Here is a 21,960-nt window from a genome sequence, read left to right as displayed (position 1 = left end):
CAATTTGATTTGATTTGACTCGCTACAGCTTTTAACCTCTGAGCCAGAAGATGTGGATTTAAGTCCCACCTGCTCCAGAGTTGTGTAATAACATCTCTGAACAGATAGATCAGAAAAATATTTACAGCATTTAACAATCAATTCATACATTCTCTCTACTGAAGGACACTTTAACAACCCATCTCCATTATACTTCTGAACAGCAGATTTCTAAAATGAGTGCCAAGATGAGCTACTTTCTCAAAGTCACAGTTGGCATGTTGCATTGTGTTTATTTAGAAAAAGGTGTTAGGGCAACAAAGTTGTATTCATGTCTTAAATATATTCATCCAAATAGAAAATGTTTTGATATGGCAATGGTAATTTACAATCTTTGAACGAGGATGATAAAATACTCATGAAAAAGGAAGCAAAACAATTTAGTTAAGAGGCATCTGAGAATCATAAAATAAAATTCATACGAGCTACCCACCTGGCTTCATTCCATCTTTCTCCACAATGATACACACACGTTCAAACATGGCCTGAAGATGCTGAATACGGTCTACAAGCTTACTTCGATTTGTACTGTTAGCAAACTCTGAAAAGGATTTCCTTTCTACAGACATCCGGCTGCTCACTATATAATCACATCCACTGAGATTACAAATCTCAACCTTGATGCCATGTTTAATGCGTAAACAGGAGACCAGGTTTGGCCCAGAGGAGATTTCACGACTGTCCACAAGAACCTTTAGTGGAACTGTTCCATGAGATACAGACTGTTGATTGCTGACCGGGATGTCTTTACATAGATTTTCATTTGGTCTTGAAAATGTGGCAGTTTCCATCTGTAATCAGAAATGAGTCTATTTACAGCATTAATGTTAGGTGAAAGAGGACATTCCTGCAGGGCTTATGCCTGAAACATCGATTCTCCTGCTCCTTGGATGCTGCCTGACCTGCTGTGCTTTTCCAGTACCACACACTCAGCATTAATGCTATCGGTGGTGGGTGTCTGGAAAGCATTGCCAGCAGAGGTGGTAGAGGCAGGCACAGTAGATTCATTTAAGATGCGTCTGGACAGATGCATGAGTAGGTGGGGAGCAGAGGGATGCTTAGGAACTGACCGACAGGTTTAGAAAGTACATTTGGATTGGCTCAGGCTTGGAGGGCCGAAGGGTCTGTTCCTGGGCTGTAAATTTTCTTTGTTCTCTTTATAACAGAAAGAGTATTTCTTCTAGCTGGGGTGTCTAGTACTGAGGATATAATCTCAGAATAAGTGCAAGCCATTTAGGACTGAAAACAGAAGGAATGTCTTCGCTTGGAGAGTGGCAAATCTTTACAATCCTATATTCCCGAAGACTGTAAATGCTGTACTACATTCAAATTGATAGATTTCTAAAACATAGATGACATCAAGGGATGCATGGAAAACACAGGAAAATAGTATTGAGATAGATGATCAAACTTGATCTAGAATGGCAGGACAAAGCACTAAATATTAAGTACAATAGATATAATAAATCAAATCAAATCCTAATGACATAATTTAGAACAAAAACCAAGGTCATGGCATTTACTAAATGTCACAATCCATTTCACATATTTAAACAAAGTGATTAAAATGGTTCACAAGCTAAATTAGAACTTTTACTGCAGAAGATGCAAAATATTTATCCTGCAATTTTTTTTTTTTAAAACTGAACCAAAAAACTTCTGTTAAAATATTTGCTTCTGCTGAGAAACAATCTGAACACAATGGGACAACACAAATGGCTATCCAAATTATTAAATACTATGTCACATGGTAATACTTCTTCAATTTATTCTTTAGGTGGTCACTCAGAATCAAGAATTACTTGCTTCTACTGTGGTTTGCTGGGTTCTGAAGTGGCCTTTAAGTCCAATGAGTGATCTACAGACTGTTTTATGGAGAGGCAGGTGATGCTGGAAGCGTTAGGAATACAGTTTTGTTTGGAGGTTTCTGTGCTCCCTCCAAAATGTCAACGATGAGTTCTGTGGCATTCTTGAATTAACCTTCAATCAGTCACAAGACAGGACAGCCACAGGAATGCTTTGAAACAACTCTGAAGTATTTCCCATGTGTACTTGGGCATTCCCTAGGAAAGCAAAGTTCAGGGCAGAACAGCTACTTTGGAGGATTCATGTCAAGGATAGAAAAACGTCCCACCTAACAGAACGGATTTTGAATTCTAGCACCTTGATGTTGGACTACTTTTCTTGCCAATGGATTCGGAGGATCTTGTGAAGGTACCACTGACTATTTCTCCAGTGCTTTCTGGTGCCTGCTTATAACAAAATGACCCATATTTACTCTCACAAAATGAGGCAGAAAGAGGCAGCTTGCCTTAGAATTAGAACAAAAAATGGATGAAGGAAAATAAGCAAGACTAACGGTCTGTTCCAGCCTTTAATTAAAGAAACAACATCTTTTAACAAACTCACTCCAAGTCCATAAATTCACTATTCTAGACAGTTTCTGACTAAGAGCATACCGGCATACAAGCGACCAACTCGGACCTTCATTAATGAAAGGGTGATTATGTCACTAAAGGGATAAACACCAGGTGCAAGATATAACTTGCTGAAAATGTGTTGCTGGAAAAGCACAGCAGGTCAGGCAGCATCCAAGGACCTGAAGAAGGGCTCATGCCCAAAACGTCAATTCTCCTGCTCCTTGGATGCTGTCTGACCTGCTGCACTTTTCCAGCAACATATTTTCAGCTCTGATCTCCAGCATCTGCAGTCCTCACTTTCTCCTGAAAGATATAACTTATCGGCTCCCAAAGCAACTATCAGAATGACAGCTCAAGTTATCGTGTTCCTTTAAAGTTACTCAAAACAATCGGTTCCAGTTAAAGATTTTTTACAATAATAGGGGTAGGTTTCAACACAAAATACATGCATATAACCAATGTTTAAAATATATTAAAGAAAAAGCATTTAGACCAAGGTGTGAAGTTAACTCGCTGTAGGAAAATGACTTCTTTTACACCCTGAACAAAATAGATTGCTCGCAACCCATTAACCATAAACCGCTGACGTAGAAATAGTTGTATGACTTTAACACTTTATAACTAACTTTGTAACAGAAATCAATATTACAAATCTTACAGCAACTAGTTAAAACTAACTTTTGTATTTTCACACGAGGACATTAGGAAATATAAGATGAAAAACTGAATTCGATAAGAACAGTAGGAGATACAATAAATAAGGGAATTCAAACAGTCTCCACAGATAAAGCCAGAGTGTAACAATTACCTTTGGAATGCAAATGAATAGGATGCAAAGAAAAATCCTAAAGCCTAGAGATGATAGTGCCTGTTAAACACCATGAGATCAAGAGAACCTGAGGCTGGCTATAGGGATGTCAATCACTGATTAGGTGTTTTACAGGATTGGGTGTATGGATTAGGAGGGAAGGGCTAGAACTACATTGTATGTGATCATTACAGTACAGAAATGTATAAAAATGCTGCACTTATTGCACACGTTAGAGTGTGTCACAAACCTCCCTTCCGAGGCTGGCCTCCGGGGAGGATCCTTTGGCCTTCTCCCTGCTTTAACCGGTTTCTGCATGAATAAACTTCTACTTGCCCTGAACACAGCGTGCCTCCTGAGTCTTCACACCCTGTCAGGGAAAAGGCTTCTAAAGTAGTTCAAATCTCTGAAGGATATAGGAAGTTGGAAATCACTCTACCCAGTAAACCAAACCTTGACTGACACGTTTCAAATCCCAATCCTCCCATACCTTTATCCCTCAGCTGGCTATAGGCACAGCTGATACAATGGCTCTCAAGAGTTGGAAAACGGTTTACATTTTCCAGGATCTCTCTGCTGATTTTCAGTCAATGGGAGAGGTGTTATGCTGTGGATGCAGATTGGCAAAGTTTTCTGGAAGTTTCATGAAATTTTTCATATGCTGCAGAAAGGGTGTCAACAGCTTCTGAGTGAGTGCACATACAAGTGTCATCACCATCATGAACCTAAATGATCCAATTTAGAGTAACTTTGGTTTTACATTGAAAAATCATATGTAGAAGATTTTTAAATCTTCTGTCTAAATTATCTCTATGGCTGTGGATAATTTGGTTTAGGGGAGGTGTAGTATTACAGCCTTATATGATTCCAGTCTTCACTGAGATAGGTTCTAAGATAGTTCTTTAGTAATCTTAGATCACCCATCCTGTTAGAGCCCTCGTTGATTTTTCACTATTTTCATTTTATTCTTTCATCAATTTTTAGTTTGGAACTGCGAACTGTGAGCTAAAGATGAATTTTAACACAAAATAAGTTAAAAAGAAAAACAAACCAAACAAGCTTTTGTTTACTCATGAGGTTTGGCCTGGAAGTTAATTGCAGATTGATTTCTGATCAAAAGTTCTGCAGATGTTTCATCACAAGGGAAGAGCATTGTTTTAAACAGATAGCAGAAGTGGCTATTAATGAGGACAGTGTCTGGGAATTGATTCCAGTAAGTCTGGAAAAGGCTTTATGCTTAAGCAGATAGCAGATGTTGAATGGTAACTGGGACCACATGGAGGAGGCGGTCAGTCAGTCAGGGAGCGGTCAGAGTTTGAATTGGATTTTTGACTGTGCTTTCTGAGAGAAGAAATCAGGCTCTTGATGCAAGAAGATGATTTGAAATCTCCTTGCCTAACCTCTCATGAGCAGCCCTTGAAAACTCAGCAAATAGAAAACAAATGCTTAAGTATTACTGCTTTTATCGGAGTGAAGTACAAAGGTGACTCTAATCAACTCCTTCAGAAAATCAACCAAGGTGACATTCTCTATGATTTGCGAAACAATGCATCATATAAACAATTTAAATCACCTTGCCAGTTTTGTTTTATTTATTCCTCAACTATGTTTGCTTGGGTGTCTGTCCTTTGTGTAAATAGGCTTAAAAACAAACATTTTTGGTTTAAGGCATAGACCAATTAGTTTTTTTGTGTTTAATGTTACTTTGCTAAAGTTAATAAATTGCCAAGTCTTTTCTTTAAGATACAAACCTGTGTCTGAGATTGATTATTCATAGTGTCTAGGATTAATTACTCAAAAGTCTGCTAAGGAACCGAGATCAATTTTGAGTTCATTTGGAGTTTTAATTGAATACAGAGGTAGAAAGGCTGATATGGTTTGGCTGTCTGACTCCATGTTGTTCCATTTTAAATGAATCACGGTTGCTTTTCACAAATAAAACCACCCATACAATTAAAGAATGAGATGGAGGATAACAAAACTTTTAAGATTACAAAACATGAATATGCAAGTATAAAGGTTTAAAATCGATGGAATCTTTACCACCTGAAGTATCAAAGCTCAAAACACATTGCAGTAGTTTCTGAAAAAAATGCACAGATTATTTTTTGAGAAACTTCGCTTTTTCCTTTTGTACACTTTTGTACATTGTTTCATAATAATTAGTCCTGCGTCATTATAACAGGTTTTAAACCAGATGTAATACTGAAATTTATCTTATTCACTGACACAGAATTATTGCCAGTATATCAGACACTAAACTACAATTGATACTTACAAAGTTAATGGAATGAAGTTTGCTCACTTGGCATTTATCTTGTCCTTTGCCTTGCATTGAGTTCAGCGCAATTTCGGAGGCAACAGCTGAACTATACCTTCTCAAATGTTTGTGCTGTATTTGAAAGTCTAATGCTTCAGACACCGAAGCCTGGAGACTGAAACGTAGGGTATTACTTCTATCCCCAACACACGCTGGTTGTTGTACAGCCATTTTTGGTGAACATTCACTGAAACAGTCACCTACTAACGTCAGGTTTGGAGAAAATGACGTATTTTGCTCTTCTACAGTCTGTTTACTTTTGTTGTTGTGTGCTAAATTCTTTCTTGGCAATTCATGGTTTACATTCACATCTTGTTCATCTTCACTGGAATCATTCAACAAAATTATCCGGCTGCCTTTCTTCTTTTTGGTCAAACCACGTTTACCACTTTTTATTTCAGCAATTTTTTCTCTTGTTCTGTTCCGAGTTGCATACTGTTTGTTTTTTTCAACGGGAGTATCATTCAAGAGATCAAAATTCACAATGTCATCATCACTTAACTCAGTTTGACTATCTGCTTCATCTTCCTCACGAACACAAAAGCTGTCTTCCATATAGGTCTCATCCTGTTCAGGAATCTATCAAAAAATTCAATATTAACAAACATCACCACAGAAATAAAACAAACATTCACATATTTGCAGTAGAAAACTTATAATTTATTTCAATCAACACAGGTGCCCTCACACTCCTGAGCAGGAGCTAATTTAAGTATATATAGCCTTGTTATCTATCCTGTCAACCAATAGTTTTTCAAGCTTAATTTTTGGTGAAATCTGTATGAGCCATTTTTATTCAAAGATGCATCCCACTGTTTAATGAACCAAATTCTTGGTTCTCTAACAAAGGTCTTAAGCATGAGCTAACCTGCCCAATTACCCAGTGTCTTTCTTCAGGAGTGTGTGGCATTGGTGGTGTTCAGAAAAACCAAACCATGGAGGTCTTTCTGTCGAGATTACTTCCTATTTCTCTTGGCAAAATTCTGTTTTCCCTCATAAGGACAATGAAAAGTTATTACTCCTCTGCTTCCTTTAAGCTTTCAGTCACAGAGGCAGTGGTGCTGGACGTCTTGAAACACATAAAAATGGATAAATCCCCAAGACCCGATTAGGTGCACGCATGAACTCTGTGGGAAACAAGGGAAGTGATTGCTGGGCCCCTTGCTGAGATATTTGGATCACCAATAGTTACAGGGGAGGCACAGGAAGACTGGAGGTTGGTTAACATAGTGCCACTATTTAAGAAAGATGGTAAGGAAAAGCCAGGGAACTATAGACCGGTGAGCCTGACATCAGTGGTGGGCAAGTTGTTGGAGGGAATCCTGAGGGACAAGATTTACATGTGTTTGGAAAGGCAAGGACTGATTCGGGATAGTCAGCATGGCTATGTGCATGGGAAATCAGGACTCATGAACGTGATTGAGTTTTCTGAAGAAGTAACAAAGAGGTTTAATGACAGCAGAGCAGTAGATGTGATCTCTATAGACTTCAGAGACACATTCAACAAGGTTTCCCATGGAAGACTGGTTAGCAAGGTTAGATCTCATGGAATACAGGCAGAATTAACCATTTGGATACAGAACTGGTTCGAAGGGAGAAGACAGAGGGCGGTGATGGAGGGTTGCTTTTCAGACTGGAGGCCTGTGAACTGTGGTGCACCACAAGGATCAGTGCTGGTTCCACTGCTTTTTGTCATTTATATAAATGATTTGGATGTGAACATATGAGGTATAATTAATATGTTTGCAAATGACCCCAAAATTGGAGGTGTAGTGAACAGTGAAGAAGGTTTCCTCAGAGTACAATGGGATCTTGAACAGATGGGCCAATGGGCAGAGGAGCGGCAGTTGGAGTTTAAATTACATAAATGCGAGGTGCTGCACTTTGGAAAAGCAAATCAGAGCAGGATTTATAAAATTGATGGTAAGGTCCTGGAGAGTGTTGCTGAACAAACACATCTTGGAGTCCAGGTTCATAGTTCCTTGAAAGTCGTGTCACAGGTAGATAGGATAGTGAAGGCAGTGTTTGGTATGTTTTCCTTTATTGGTCAGAGCATTGAGCATAGGAGTTGGGAGATTATGTTACTGCTATACAGGACAATGGTTAGGCCACTTTTGGAATATTGGATACAATTCTGGTCTCCTATCGGAAGGATGTTGTGAAACTTGAAAGGGTTCAGAAAAGATTTACAAGGATGGTGCCATGGTTGGATGATTTGAGCTATAGTGAGAGGCTGAATAGGCTGGGGCTGTTCTCTCTGGAGCGTCAGAGGTTGAGCGGTGACCTTATAGAGGTTTATAAAATCATGAGGGGCATGGATAGGAGAAATAGACAAGGTCTTTTCCCTGGGTGAGGCAGTCCAGAATGAGAGGGCGTAGGCTTAGGGTGAGAAGGGAAAGATATAAAAGGGACCTAAATGACAACTGTTTCACACAGAGTGTGCGTGTATGGAATGAGCTGCCAGAGAAAGTGGTGGAGGCTGGTACAATTACAGCATTTAAAAGGCATTTGGAGGGTATATGACTAGGAAGGGTTTAAAAGGATATGGGCCAAGTGCTGGCAAATAGGACTAGATCAGGTTAGGAGATCTGGACGGCATGGATGAATATACTACCAGAAGGGAATATACTACTTGGGTCCAGTTTGCACAGAATTCTACTTGTAAGTCAAGCAGTTGAACAAGACAATATCCCAGTTGTCCCAAATGCTGCCTCAGAGTGTGACACTTATTTGCCCATCTTAGTGGCTCTTAAATCTCCCAATTATCTGTCTGTGGGAGAAAACGTGTTAAAGAGCATCAAAGAAGGATTGCATCTGCCCCATTATTCAGCTCCAATTTCCAGCTCTCGTTCTAACAGTATTCCACCAAAGCTATCAGAATCACCTCTTGTACTCGGCTTCCCAGTGATTTTCTCAAATATAGCTTGTCTATTTAAAAAATCTCAATCCAAGTTAGGGTATGGTAACACCAATTTGATAGGGTGTAATTTTCTTCGTACAATATTGAGCTCTCAAAATCATAAGAAGGTTATGAATATTCATTTTCCTACACTAAAGGATTAAGAAAAGCATAGCTTGACTCTCAGCTTTTTTCCTGTTCGGGAGCAGCGGGAGACAGAACAGAGGTGACATTGGAAACCATGAGGTTGCCGGGAAGGTAAGAACTTAGCATATATTTGGGCAGCGGCTCAACCCAAGATACTACACGTGTAGTATCACCCACCACCACCACCCCATTCTAAAAGGGGAGGGTGAACAGCCGGTTGTCATGGTGCATATAGGCACCAGTGATATAAGAAAAAAACGATATGAGGTCCTGAAAGCAGAATTCAGGGAGCTAGGAGAGAAGTTAAAGAGGAAGACCTCAAAAGGTAGTGATCTCAGGATTAGGGTAGAAATGAAAGAATAGGCAGGATGAACATTTGGCTTGAAGGATGGTGTAGGAGGGAGGGGTGCAGATTTGTGGGATATTGGGACCAGTTTCTGGAGAAAGTGGGACTATTACAAATTGGATGGTCTACGCCTGAACCAGACTGGAACTAATGTCCTTGGGGGAGTTTTTGCTACTGCCGTTGGGAGGTTTTGAAATAATGTGGCAGTGGGCTGGGAACTGGAAGAGAAGACTAGTAGACAGTGAGGTGGGAACTAGAGACTGTATGGATCATGAAGTTAGCATTACCAAGGGGAAGAGCAGGCAGAGAACAGATAAACGCAAAAGAACTGCCGGCCTGAAGTGCAGATGGGTAAGGCAGATGAACTTAGGGCTTGGATTGGTGCCTGGGAGCATGGCATTATTGCAATCACAGAGACTTGGTTGAAGGAAGGGCATGATTGGCAACTAAATGTTACAGGATATAGATTCTTCAGACAGGACAGGGAGGGAAGTAAAAGTGGGGGGAGGAGTTGCATTGCTGGTCAGGGATGATATCATGGCTGTGCTCAGGGGGCCACTGTTGAGGGCTTGAGCAGTGAGGCATTTTGGGTAGAACGGAGAAATAAGAAGGGTACAGTTACATTGTTGTGGCTGTATTACAGGCCGGCCAACAGTGAGCATGAGGTAGAAGAACAAATAGGTAAACATATTGAGGAAAGATGTAGAGTCAACAGGGTGGTGGTGATGGGAGATATTAATTTTACCAACGTTGACTGGGATACACTTAGTGTCAGAGGTCTGGATGGGACAGAATTTGTAAGGAGCATCCAGGAAAGGTTTCTAGAACAGTATGTCAATAGTCTGACGAAGGAAGGGGCCATATTGGACCTGGTGTTGGGGAATGAGCCAGGCCAGGTGGTAGAAGTTGCACTGGGAGATTTCTTGGATAATAGGGACCATAATTCTACACGTTTTAGAATACTCGTAGATAAAGATTAGAGTGATCCTAAGGCAAGAGTACTAAACTGGGCCAAGGCCAATTATATCAAAATTCGGCAGGTGTTGGGAAATGTGGATTGGGAGCAGCTATTTGAAGAGAAGTCCACATTTGATATGTGGGAGGCTTTCCAAGAAAGATTAACGATAGTGTAGGATAGGCATGTCCCTTTGAAAACAAGGGATAGGAAAGGCAAGATTCGTGAACAGTGGATGACAGGAGAAATCGTGCAACTAGCCAAGAGGAAAACAGAAGTGTATATAAGGACCAGATAGCTAAGAACTGAATGGGCTTTGGAGGAATATCGGGAGAGTAGGACCAATTTTAAATGAGGAATCAAGTGGGTTAAAAGGGGTCATGAAATAACTTTAGCGAGCAGAATTAAAGAGAATTCCAAGGTTTTTTTATTCATATATGAGAAGCAAGAGGGTAAATAGAGAAAGGGTTGCTCCACTAAAGGATAAGGAAGGAAGGTTGTGTGTGAACCTGAGAAAATGAATGAGATTCTCAATGATTACTTTGCATCAGTGTTCACTGATGAGAGGGACATGATGAATGTTGAGATTAGAGATAGAAATTTGTTTACTCTGGATCACGTTAACATGAGGAGGGAAGATGTGTTGGGTAAGCTAAAGGATATTAAGGTGGACAAATCCTCAGGACCGGACGGGATCTATCCCAGGTTGCTGAGGGAGGTGAGAGAGTAAATAGCTGGAGCCCTGACAGATATCTTTGTAGCATCCTTAAACACAGATGAAGTGCCGGAGGACTGGAAGGTTGCTCATGTTGTCCCCCTATACAAGGAGGGTAGTAGGGATATTCCAGGTAACTACAGACCAGTGAGCCTGACATCAGTGGTGGGAAAGTTGCTGGAGAAGGTACTGAGGAATAAAATCTATTTATATTTGGAAAAGAATGGACTTATCAGTGAAACGCAACATGGTTTTGTGCGGGGGGAGATCGTGCTTTACCAACTTAATAGACTTCTTTGAGGAAGTGACCAAGTTGATAGATGAAGAAAGGGCTGTAGATGTCATATACATGTACTTTAGTAAGGCGTTTGATAAGGTTCCCTATAGTAAACTAATAAAGTGAAGTCACATGGTGTGCAGGGTGTTCTAGCTAGGTGGATAAAGAACTGGTTGAGCAACAGGAGACAAGAGTAGTAGTTGACGGGAGTTTCTCGAAATGGAGAAAGGTGACTCGTGGTGTTCCACAGTGGTCAGTGTTGGTGCTACTGTTGTTTGTCATATACATAAATGATCTGGAAGAGGGCATTGTTGGTCTGATCAGTACGTTTGCAGATGACACAAAGATTGGTGGAGTAGCAGAAAGCATAGGGGACTGTCAAAGAATACAGGAGGCTATAGATAGACTGGAGAGTTGGGCAAAAGTTTGGGCAGAGAAGTGGCAGATGGAGTTCAATACAGGCAAATGTGAGGTGATGCATTTTGGGAAGTCTAGAGTGAACTATACTGGAAGCGAAAAAGTTGATGAGCAGAGAGATCTAGGAGTTCAGGTCCATTGTACCCCGAAGGTGGCTGTACAGGTGGGCAGTGTGGTCACGAAGGCATATGGTATGCTTGCCTCATCAGACAGGGGTATTGAGTATAAGAGCTGGCATGTCAAGTTAAAATTGTACAAGACTATGGTTTGACCGCATTTAGAATACTGTGTACAGTTCTGGTTGCCACACTACCAAAAGAATATGGATACTTTGGAGAGTGCGCAGAGAAGGTTTACGAGGATGTTGCCTGGTTTGGAAGGTGCTAACTATGAAGAGAGGTTGAGTAGGTTAGGATTGTTTTCATAGAAAACAAGAAAATGAGGGGAGGTCCTGACTGAGGTCTACACACTCATGAAGGGTATAGACCAGGTGGATAGAGATAAGCTTTTTCCCAGGGTGAGGGATTCAATAATGAGAGGTCACGCATCCAAGGTGAGAGGTAAAACGTTTAAGGGGGATACACGCAGCAAGTACTTTACACAAAGGGTGGTAGGTACCTGGAATGCGTTGCCAGCAGAGGGGGGTAGAGGCAGGCACGGTAGATTCATATAAGGTGCATCTGGACAGATGCAGAGGGATACAGATGCTTAGGAATTGAATGATAAGTTTAGACAGTGGATTTGGATTGGCTCAGGCTTGGAGGGCAAAAGGGCCTGTTCCTGGGATGTAAAGTTTTTTGTTCTTTGACACAGCTTGTAAATATTGCATATTTACTGACACATAGGGACACACACTCACATGACCATTAGTGTGAATAACCTAATGGCCTTGGGTTAATGAAATCAGAAAGACATTTTGTAGGACTTTTAATTAGCATAATGTCCATGAAGTCCCTGTAAATTTACATAAAGTAAAATTTCAAACCAGATAGAAAAACAAGATATGATTTAACAAAATCTAAACAGATAGATCTTACCTGTGAAAATATGGTCATTTCATTTTTACTAAAGACCATTTTTTTCTTATTGTAGATATTTGGGCTACGGACAGACTTCAGATAAATTTCTTGCATGTCACTGTCTGGAGAAAAATTACAAAGAGATCATTAGATTTTAACATAATAAAGGTGTTAATGGCTTTCGTTCAAGCACCAACTTATAAAATTAACTAGCTGTATAATTTGGAAAATTCAAATATTATGAATATCAAAGCAAGGACACAAATTACCAAAACGCATAGTGGAACATCAGTTTCTCCCAAGTAAACCTTATCTTAATTTGATTAGAAGCTGATTTTACCCATTTCACATCAGAATTGTCAGTCAGTCTGGATCCAGTTAGATTGTGAATAATGATATCGCGGACAAATATAAAGAGAGACTTCACAATGGATTTTAAATGCAAATACTTGGCTCCAAAAATAAATAACCTATGAACAAAATCATTTCTCAGAAATAACATTAGTGTTGAATTCCTCAATTTTGCCAATGGTTTAATAGCAGATCAAAACAAGTCAGCTTCCCCTCCTCTGCCAACAGTTTGGACTGCCATTAAACTTTACAATGCATGTTAATTAATGCTGTCAATAGTACTTCACTTCAATGTGGTCCCAAATAATAAGACCATTGTAAATGAATATTATACACATCTTATTTAAAGGCTCCAGTACCCAATATTAAAACAATATAGAAAAGAATCATGGAAAATATAGCGCAGGAGTCAGCAATTTGTTCCATCAAGTCTGCACTGACACTTGCAAAGTTCCAACGAAATACTGTATGCTCTTATATTGGGGCATATTATCAAGGAACAAGAGAGGATCAATTATCCATTGAGTTAGCTCTGCCATTTAATAAGATCATGAATTACTCTGATTGTCACTTCAAATTCCCATATTTCAGTCTACCCATAAGAATATATCTATGGTTGGCCTTAAAAACATTCAAGGACTCTGTTTCCATCACCTTTTCAGAAAGCGTTCCAAAGACTCACGACTGACAGAAAAAAGTATTTTGCAACATTTTGGTTTTAAATTGGTGACCTCTTATTTTAAAAGGAAAGGAAACAGCTCAAGATCTAAGGCTTCAATGAAATATCCTTTTCTTCTAAATTCAGCTAATACAAGCCCAGCTTATCCAACCACAGTTTCTATGTTTCCTTGCTAAACAGCCTGCCTAGTCGAGATATAAATCTAGTCAACTTTCTCTGAACTGCTTCAAACTCATTCACATCCTTCCTTAAATAAGGATGGCCAATACTGTTCACAGGTCTCTACGTCTCACTCATGTCCTTCATAACTGAAATATAACTTTTTACTTAATTTTCCTTACTATGAACCTATTCACATTATCCAGTTCAGCACTCATCCCCTCTTTATGGCCCTTATTTAAAATTTTAAAAAAAAGTCTCAGACCAACTTTCCCTTCCCTCAAACAGGTTATAAAATCCAATCATAGTACATTCACTACTACTTAAGTGTGCCTTCCCTATGAAATCATTCATTAATGCTATCTCTTTGCACTATATAAGGTCTACTCTTGGGTCAGCACCAGAATCTAGTGTGCAAAGAAACTATCCCAAAAACTTTTTAAAGTTCCTTATCTATGCTACTTTTGCCAATCTGTCATTTCTATTCTACATGCCGATCAAAAACTCACTAAAAATAATAACATTCTATTAGCTTTCTTATTAACTTGCTGTACCCACATATTAACATTAGCCTAACTGATTACCTGCTGCATCTATGTGCTAACTTTCTGTATTTAGTGTACAAATACACAGTCTCTTTTGTGATGCAGATTTCTGCAATTTTTCTGTATTTCAATAATTTGTTCTCCCTTCCAAAATGAACTTTACATTCTCCGCCCCCCCATTATACTCCAAATAATCTAGTTACGTGCCTTTCCACTTATTTTTACACCATCTGCAAATTTGGCCTCAGTACATTTATTTCTTTTCACCAAGTTATTAACAAGTGCGTATTTAATATATATTATTGTAAACAGCTGCGGTCCAACATTGCTTGATACTATTAAAGACAAAGCAACCTACTTGATTGGCACATCAACAAACAACCATTCCCTCCAACCATGAACTATCTATAAGGTGCACTGCAAAAATTCACCAAAGATCATTAGACTGTACCTTTCAAAACCACAACCATGTCGAAGGATAAGGGCAGAAGAAAAATGGGAACAGCACCACCTACAAATTCTCCTCCAAGCCACTCACCATCCTGACTTGGAAATATAGGAGAAAGTGAGGGTTGCAGATGCTGGAGATCAGAGTCGAGAGTGTGGTGCTGGAAAAGCACAGCTGGTCAGGCAGCATCCGAGGAGGAGAGTTGACGTTTCGAGCGTGAGCCCTTCATCAGGAATCGTGATGAGCTCTTCATCAGGAACTGAGACTCTTCTGACTTAGAAATATGACAGCATTACTTTCATGTCACTGTGTGGAAACTCCAGAATTCTCTCCCTAACAACTTTAGGCTCTACTTGCAGGACTTGGACCACAGTGTCCAAGAAGGCAGCTCGTCAACAACTTCTGAACAGCAACTAGGGATGAGCAATAAATGATAGCTGGACAGCGAGGCCCACATCCTACGAGTGAATTTCAAAAAGAAAATTAACGTTTGGACCATGACTGCTCACAATATAAATTAATTATTTAAATGATGGAACTTTGTGTGATATCTCCAAGTTTGCAGATAACACAAACTGGGCAGGAGGGTGAACTGTGAAGAGAATGGAAAGATGCTTCAGAATGTTTTGGACAAGTTGAGGGAGTGGCAGGTAAAGTATAACCTCCTTAAAATTCATTCAAATGATGTGAGCATCGCTGGCTAGGCCAGTATTTATTTCCATCCGTTTTTGTTAAAAGTCAGCCATATTGTTATGCACCTGGAGTCATATGTGAGCTAGACCAGTTAAGGATGGCAGATTTCCTTCCCTAAAAGGACATTAGTGAACCAGATGAATTTTTTTCCTTACAAGTGACAATGGCATCATGGTCACCATTAGATTCTTAATTCCAGATTTTTTTTAAATTGAATTCACATTCCACTATCAATCATGGAAGGTTTTGAACCCAAGTCCCCAAATCATTTCCTGCATTTCTGGATTAATAGTCTAGTGACAATACCAAAAGTTCATCACCTCCCCTAAAGTGAAAGATACAAGTAAGAGCATGAAGGAAACAAAGACAAAACAGCAACATTATCCATATTGGCAACAAAAAAAAAGGAAGGTAGATTATTATTTGAATTGCAGTAGATTGGGAAAGAGAGAGGTACATTGAGGCCTGGGTGCTCTTTAACACCGGTCAATGAAAGTAAGCATGCAGGTGCTGTAGGCAGTGGAGAAAGCAAATGGAAACTTAGCCTTCAAAGAGAGGATTAAAGTATATGAACACAGATGTCTTGCTTCAACTGTCCAAGCCTTGGAGAGAACATATCCGGAATACTGTGTTCAGTTTTGGTCTCTGTATTTGAAGAAAATATGTTCTGGTTATTGAGAGAGTGCAACGAAGGTTAACCTCACTGACGTATGAAGACAGACTGGAGCAGTAGGACTATAGTCACTGGAGTTAAGAAGAATGAGGGAATCTCGGAGAAACCTAGAAAATTCTAGCAGGACTGGACAGGGTAAACACAAGAAACATGCTGCCAATGACCATGGAATCCACAACTAGGGGTCACAGCCTAAGGAAGTGTGGCAGGCCAGTTACGACTGACATGAAGAGAGATGTCCAAGAGAGTGGCGAGCCTTTGGAATTCTCTGCGAAAGAAAATTATTAAGACCAAAACATTGAATGATTTCAACAAGTTTCTTGGGGCTAAAGGGATCGAAGGGTGGAGGGAGAAAGTGGGAACAGGACATTGAGTTGGATGATTGGCCATGATCATATTGAATGGTGGAGCAGGCTCAAAGGATCAAATGGACTACTCCTGCTCCTATTTTCTGTGTTTTTATGTCTCGTAAGTGACTTCTTGCCTTCATTTCTCATCCTCACCCAAACTGTTTTTTATATCTTGGTTTCCTGAACTTAGGTCATCCCTTTCTATTATGCTAATATCATGATTCACTAATAGAGGCACTCCACTCTACTTCTCCTACCTTCCTGCCCTTCTGAAATACCATTCAAAATTCAGCTTCTAATTCATGTCACTTTGCAATGGCTACCAGAATGTACAGATTTATTTCTACTAGCACTCTCATTTCATCATTTGTTTTGAATGTTACCTGCATTCAGATACAAACTCCCAGTTTTATTCCTTTATTCTTTTTACAGCTTTCTGTTAGTTTACTCTTAATATGTCCTACTAAGTTTACTCTTAGTATGTCCTATCCATTCCTGTCATGGTTTATTAATAATTTCCCAAATTAATTTTTTTTTTGTTTTGACTCTATTCTCTAATTTACCATCACCTTCCTTAGTTTGATCTCTACTGTTTAGTTTTAAATACTCTCAACTTTCCTAGCTGTGCAGCTTGCAAGAACACTTGCATGGTTCATGTGGCAACTATCCTGTTGTACATTTTCAGTGCCTAACAACTGAAACCATTTTTTAAAAAGTCAGTCTTTGAGCCATATACTTCTCTCTCTCTAATTTCATTTTTTGTGTGCCAATTTTCACCAAGTTCAACAATCCATAACCTTTGAAGTTGTAAGTCTTTATTTCACACCTTGATCTTCATACTGGCTATGCATACCCTCCATGCACTGCCTATGGCATTGGTATTGAATTGCCCAAGACGATTGGTCCTTTCCCTGCAACCCCCCTGCAAATTTACCTGCAAACCTGAGCAGATGTCCCAAAAACTAGCATCAGGCAAGAAACATAGCCGTGCATCAGAGAACAGTGTCAATTTCTCTGACCATATTGTGTTCTACTACTACATTCCTATATTACGCTCATCACCTGCAGCCTGCAATTTTATCCAGTCATTTTTAAAAGAACCTCTAGCCTGCTGAACATCTGCACAGCTACAGGTGCCTGCATTCTTGGTCCACTTACCTATCTCAGAGTCACACTCTTCTGTCTCTGAAATACTAACCAAATCAGAGGACCCCATAGTGTGAACACCTCCTAACCTTCCCCTGCCCTAATCCTTTGCAGAGTCTGTAGTTCAGCCTGCAGCTCAAACTCAGAGCTGAAGCTACTCAAACTTCAAACCATTACTGCACATGTTTGCCTGGGACCAAACTAACATCTAGGATCTCCTACATGTTATAGCTGTGACTCATCAGCCATCTGTGTTCTAAATGTGTTCTAAATAGATATTTATGTTTTTATATATTTTATTAAACTTAATAGCAATCTCGCATGGCCCTGGGGAGGCAGATCTAGGAAAAAAGTGAGAAGAAGCTGGCTCCTGTATCTGCTATGCTGCGAGACCTGGGAAAAAGGATCAATGAGCTTGAGTACTGGGCTGCAGGGCTAGAGGCAGAGTTTGACTCCTCCAAGAGCCAGATTGAAGCCCTGGAAACACAGGTCCATGGTCTGTTGGTTCTGGTAGACGATCTTGAAAACAGGGGCAAAAGAAAGAAGCTGTGTGTTGTTGGCATACCAGAGGGGACAGAAGGTGAGCAGCTGGTGGAGTTCAAGAAGTGGTTCCTGGAGTTTCTTGGTGTAGAGGTTGAGAACAGAAGGATACAATTGAAAGAGTCCACCGGATCACAGATCAGCACCCATGCCCTGTCCTGGTGAGGTTTCATCATTATAAAGACTAGCAGAGGGTCATGGAAGCCTCCAGAGTCCAGTGGAGGGATTCAAGGGTGTTGTTATGTGGCTGCTGCAGGTTCACAGTTTTTCAAGACTTCTAGGCGGCAGTGGTCCGGAAAGATAAGTCCTACGATAGCGTCAAGAGGAGATTGAGAAAGCTTGGGATCCAGTATTTTTTAAGATATCCAGCGATGTTTTGGATCAATCATAATGGATCCATACACTTGTTCAACTCGCCAGAGAAAGCAAAGAACTTTGTGGATACATTGATTTAAATCAAACGGCCGAATAGACATAGAGGACAGAGCTATTCAGGTTTGCTCTTCATCAAAAAGGACTTGGTGAAGTTCCCTTTCTGGTAATAAGTTTCATGAAATGATGGGATGGATAGAGTATTTATCTTTAATCTCTATGTTAAGGGATGGGTACCATATTTATTTTTAGTTTACTTGTTTATAGTACTAACCTTGCTTTTGGATGTTTGTCTTTGCTCTACTGGGTGGTCGGTGTATGTGGCGCGATCCTACCTGGTAGGAGTTGAGGGCGGTTGGGATCGTTAGTAAGGTCGTAGGATATGTAGGTACCCCTTTGAACAGGGGGTAAATTCCTCCAATCAGTGCCTTTGGGAATTTTTTGTTTTTCTGTTTTTGCTGTACATAGTTTTTGTAAGTTTGCAGATTTGTTGACTGTAGTTATTTTAGTCTGTGTAGTTTTTGGGTTTTGTGAATTCTTTTGCACTAAAGTTCAGAGGTATGTAGTTCAGGTTCTTCCTCTCTGGAGTCTAGATGGTGCTATAGAAGGTTATGGCTAAGGATATGTTTAAGTGGTGCACCTGAAATATTAAGGGAAGTCATTCACTTGTAAAGAGGAAGAAAGTACTTTAAAGGGAGAGGGAGGATATTGCCTTATTACAAGAAACACACTTGGATGATGCACAGCATTTGAAGTTGCAATAGAATGGGTATGACCGGGTTTATTTTTCATCTTTCAGTACGAGAAGCAAAGGGGTGGCCATTTTAGTTAAAAAGAATCTCCTATTTAAGTTATTAGAGTGCATTAAAGACACACAAGGGAGATTTGTAATCCTTAAAGCTTTGATAGATGGGAAAGAATACGGGATCTTAAATGTTTACTGTCCCTCGGCCCACCCCCTTATTTTCCTGACAGACACACTTTCTAGACTGGTTAACCTTGCATCTTAACATATCATCATAGGAGGGGATTTCAATTGTCTCAGATTCCTAAGTAGACAGACTGCCCAAAGGCCCGCCAATATCTTCTTTGTGATCTCAACAATTAAGGGATTTATGTGCTGAATTTGGTCTGGTAGATGCTTGGAGGCAACTTCACCCGACTGGCAAAGACTTCATGTTATGTTTGAACCCACGTAAATGCCATACCAGGATTAATCTTTTTCTGATCCCACAGCACATCTGGCTCAGAGGTGTCATGTACAATTGGCAATATCATTATTTCCAATCACGCCCCAGTGTATTTAATGGTTAAGAGTAAGGATACAGTGCGACTGGATCCCTTTGTCCTCAAGGATAGAAAGTTTATTGAATTCTTTTCTTGAGTTCAGGGCTTTTTTAGATATTAATTCAAGCTCGACCAGTAGCCCATCCATCATTTGGGAAACAGCTAAAGCCTGTGCTAGGGGGTTGGTTATTTCCTATGCAGCCAGTAAGAAGTGACAGATGGGTGAGCAGCAACATTTGCTTGAGGCACGCCTGCAAGTAGCTGAAAAGGCATATTTTGACAGGCCCTCACCGGTTAAACTGCAGAGGATCACGGTGCTTCAGTCTATGCTGAACTCCATGCTCAAGCAGACAGCCAAGAAGGAGCTTACATTTGCAAGTCAAAGGCTGTTTGAGCATGGGGATAAACCAGGCAAGTACCTAGCATATCTTGCAAGGAAAAAGAGTGTCCCCAAGGTCATTACCTCGATCAGATAGGACACTGGAAATGTAGCCTACGATTCCAAAAGGATTAATGCAGAATTCCGGAAATTTTACTCTGAATTATACCAATCTGAAAGCTGAGAGTGTGGGCGGGTGAGGATGGAGTCTTTTTAAAAGAATTTGGACCTTCCAGGAGTGACCCCTGAACAATAGACAATATACAATAGGTGCAGGAGTAGGCCATTCTGCCCTTCGAGCCTGCACTACCATTCAATATGATCATGGCTGATCATTCCTAATCAGTATCCTCTTCCTGCCTTATCTCCATAACCCTTGATTCCACTATCTTTGAGAGCTCTATCCAACTCTTTCTTAAATGAATCCAGAGACTGGGCCTCCACTGCCCTCTGGGGCAGAGCATTCCACACAGCCACCACTCTCTGGGTGAAGAAGTTTCTCCTCACCTCTGTCCTAAATGGTCTACCCCGTATTTTTAAGCTGTGTCCTCTGGATCGGCACTCACCCATCAGTGGAAATATGTTTCCTACTGCCAGAGTGTCCAATCCTTTCATAATCTTACACATCTCAATCAGATCCCCTCTCAGTCTACTAAACTCAAGGGTACACAAGCCCAGTCGCTCCAGTCTTTCAAATGTAAGGTAATCCCGCCATTCCAGGAATTGACCTCGTGAACCTACAATCACTTAGCTCTGTCTATCATTTGCTGTTTATACCATCTTGCATGCAAGTAGTTCTGTTTAGTGGCTTCACCAGGTTGACACCTCATTTTTAGCTATGCCTGGTGCTGCTCCTGGCATGCACTCCTAAGTCTCCATTGAACCAGGGTTGATCCCCTGGCTTGATGCTAATTGTTGAGTGGGGGATATGTCAGGCCATGAGGTTACAGACTGTGCTGGAGGACAATTCTGCTACTGTTGATGGCCCACAGCGCCTCATGGATGCCCAGTCTTGAGTTGCTAGATTGTTTCCAAGTCTGTCCCATTTAGCACGGTGATAGAGCCATAAAACATGATGGAGGGTATTCTCAATGTGAAGGTGGGAATTTGTCTTCACAAGGACTGTGCGGTGCTCATTTTTTACCGATACCATTATGGACAGATGTTCTACAGCTGGCAGATTATTAAGGATGAGGTCAAATATGTTTTTTCCTCTTGTTGCTTCCCTCACCACCACTGCAGACCAACTCTAGCAGTTATACCCTTTGCAACCTGACCAGCTCGATCAGTAGTGCTGTTGCTGAGCCACTCTTGGTGGTGGTGATTGAAACGTCCATCGAGAGTACATTTTGCACCTTTTCCACCCTCAATGCTTCCTCCGAGTGTTGTTCAACATGGTGGAGTACTGATGCATCAGCTGATGGAGGACGGTACATGGTAACCAGTAAGAGGTTTCCTTGCCCATGATTAACCTGAAGCCATGAAACTTCCAAGGGGGCCGGAGTCAATGTCAAGGACTCCCAGGGCAACTCCCTCCCAACTGTATCCCACCGTGCCGCTACCTCTGCTGGGTTGTCCTGCTGGTGGGACAGAACATATTCAGGAATGTAATGGCGATGGTATCTGAAGTGTTATCTGTGAGGTCTTCATAGACCGAATGATGGATCCACGATGTTGATGGGTTATAGATAGCACGTTTAGTGAAATGGCCATACCACAGATGAGGATTGCTGAGGGAGAAAGGGAATGGGTGACCAAAAGGCAGAGACAGAGCAGGAAGGCAGTGCAGATGTGCCCTGTGGTTATCTCCCTCCAAAACAGGTTTAGCATTTTGGATACGGTGAAGGGAGATGGCTCACCACGGGAAGGCAACAATAGCCAGGTTCATGGCACCGTGGCAGGCTCTGCTGTTCAAAAGGACGGGAATAAGAGTGGAAGGGCTAGAGTCATAGGGGATTCAATTGTAAGGGGAGTAG

General features: G+C 40.7%; 1 protein-coding gene across 5 annotated transcripts in view; it reads right to left on the bottom strand.

Moving 5' to 3' along the window:
- fancm (FA complementation group M) overlaps positions 1–21,960 on the bottom strand; it is a 172,992-nt gene that overhangs the window by 12,128 nt on the left and 138,904 nt on the right. For 3 of the 5 annotated variants that reach the window (XM_043697322.1, XM_043697327.1, XM_043697324.1), the window contains 3 exons: positions 12,381–12,484; positions 5,546–6,166; positions 473–830 (listed from right to left, as the gene is read on the bottom strand). In XM_043697322.1, coding sequence (XP_043553257.1) covers positions 473–830; positions 5,546–6,166; positions 12,381–12,484 — 1,083 coding nt within the window. Of the gene's footprint in view, positions 1–472; positions 831–5,545; positions 6,167–12,380; positions 12,485–21,960 lie in introns of those variants that run through there. The other 2 variants (XM_043697323.1, XM_043697329.1) reach the window with 2 other exon arrangements.

This window comes from Chiloscyllium plagiosum, chromosome 10, assembly GCF_004010195.1.
Source record: "Chiloscyllium plagiosum isolate BGI_BamShark_2017 chromosome 10, ASM401019v2, whole genome shotgun sequence".
In the NCBI taxonomy this organism is placed as follows: Eukaryota; Metazoa; Chordata; class Chondrichthyes; order Orectolobiformes; family Hemiscylliidae; genus Chiloscyllium; species Chiloscyllium plagiosum.
The sequence above is the reverse complement of the archived record's forward strand: the minus strand, read 5'-3'. Positions and strand labels throughout refer to the sequence as shown.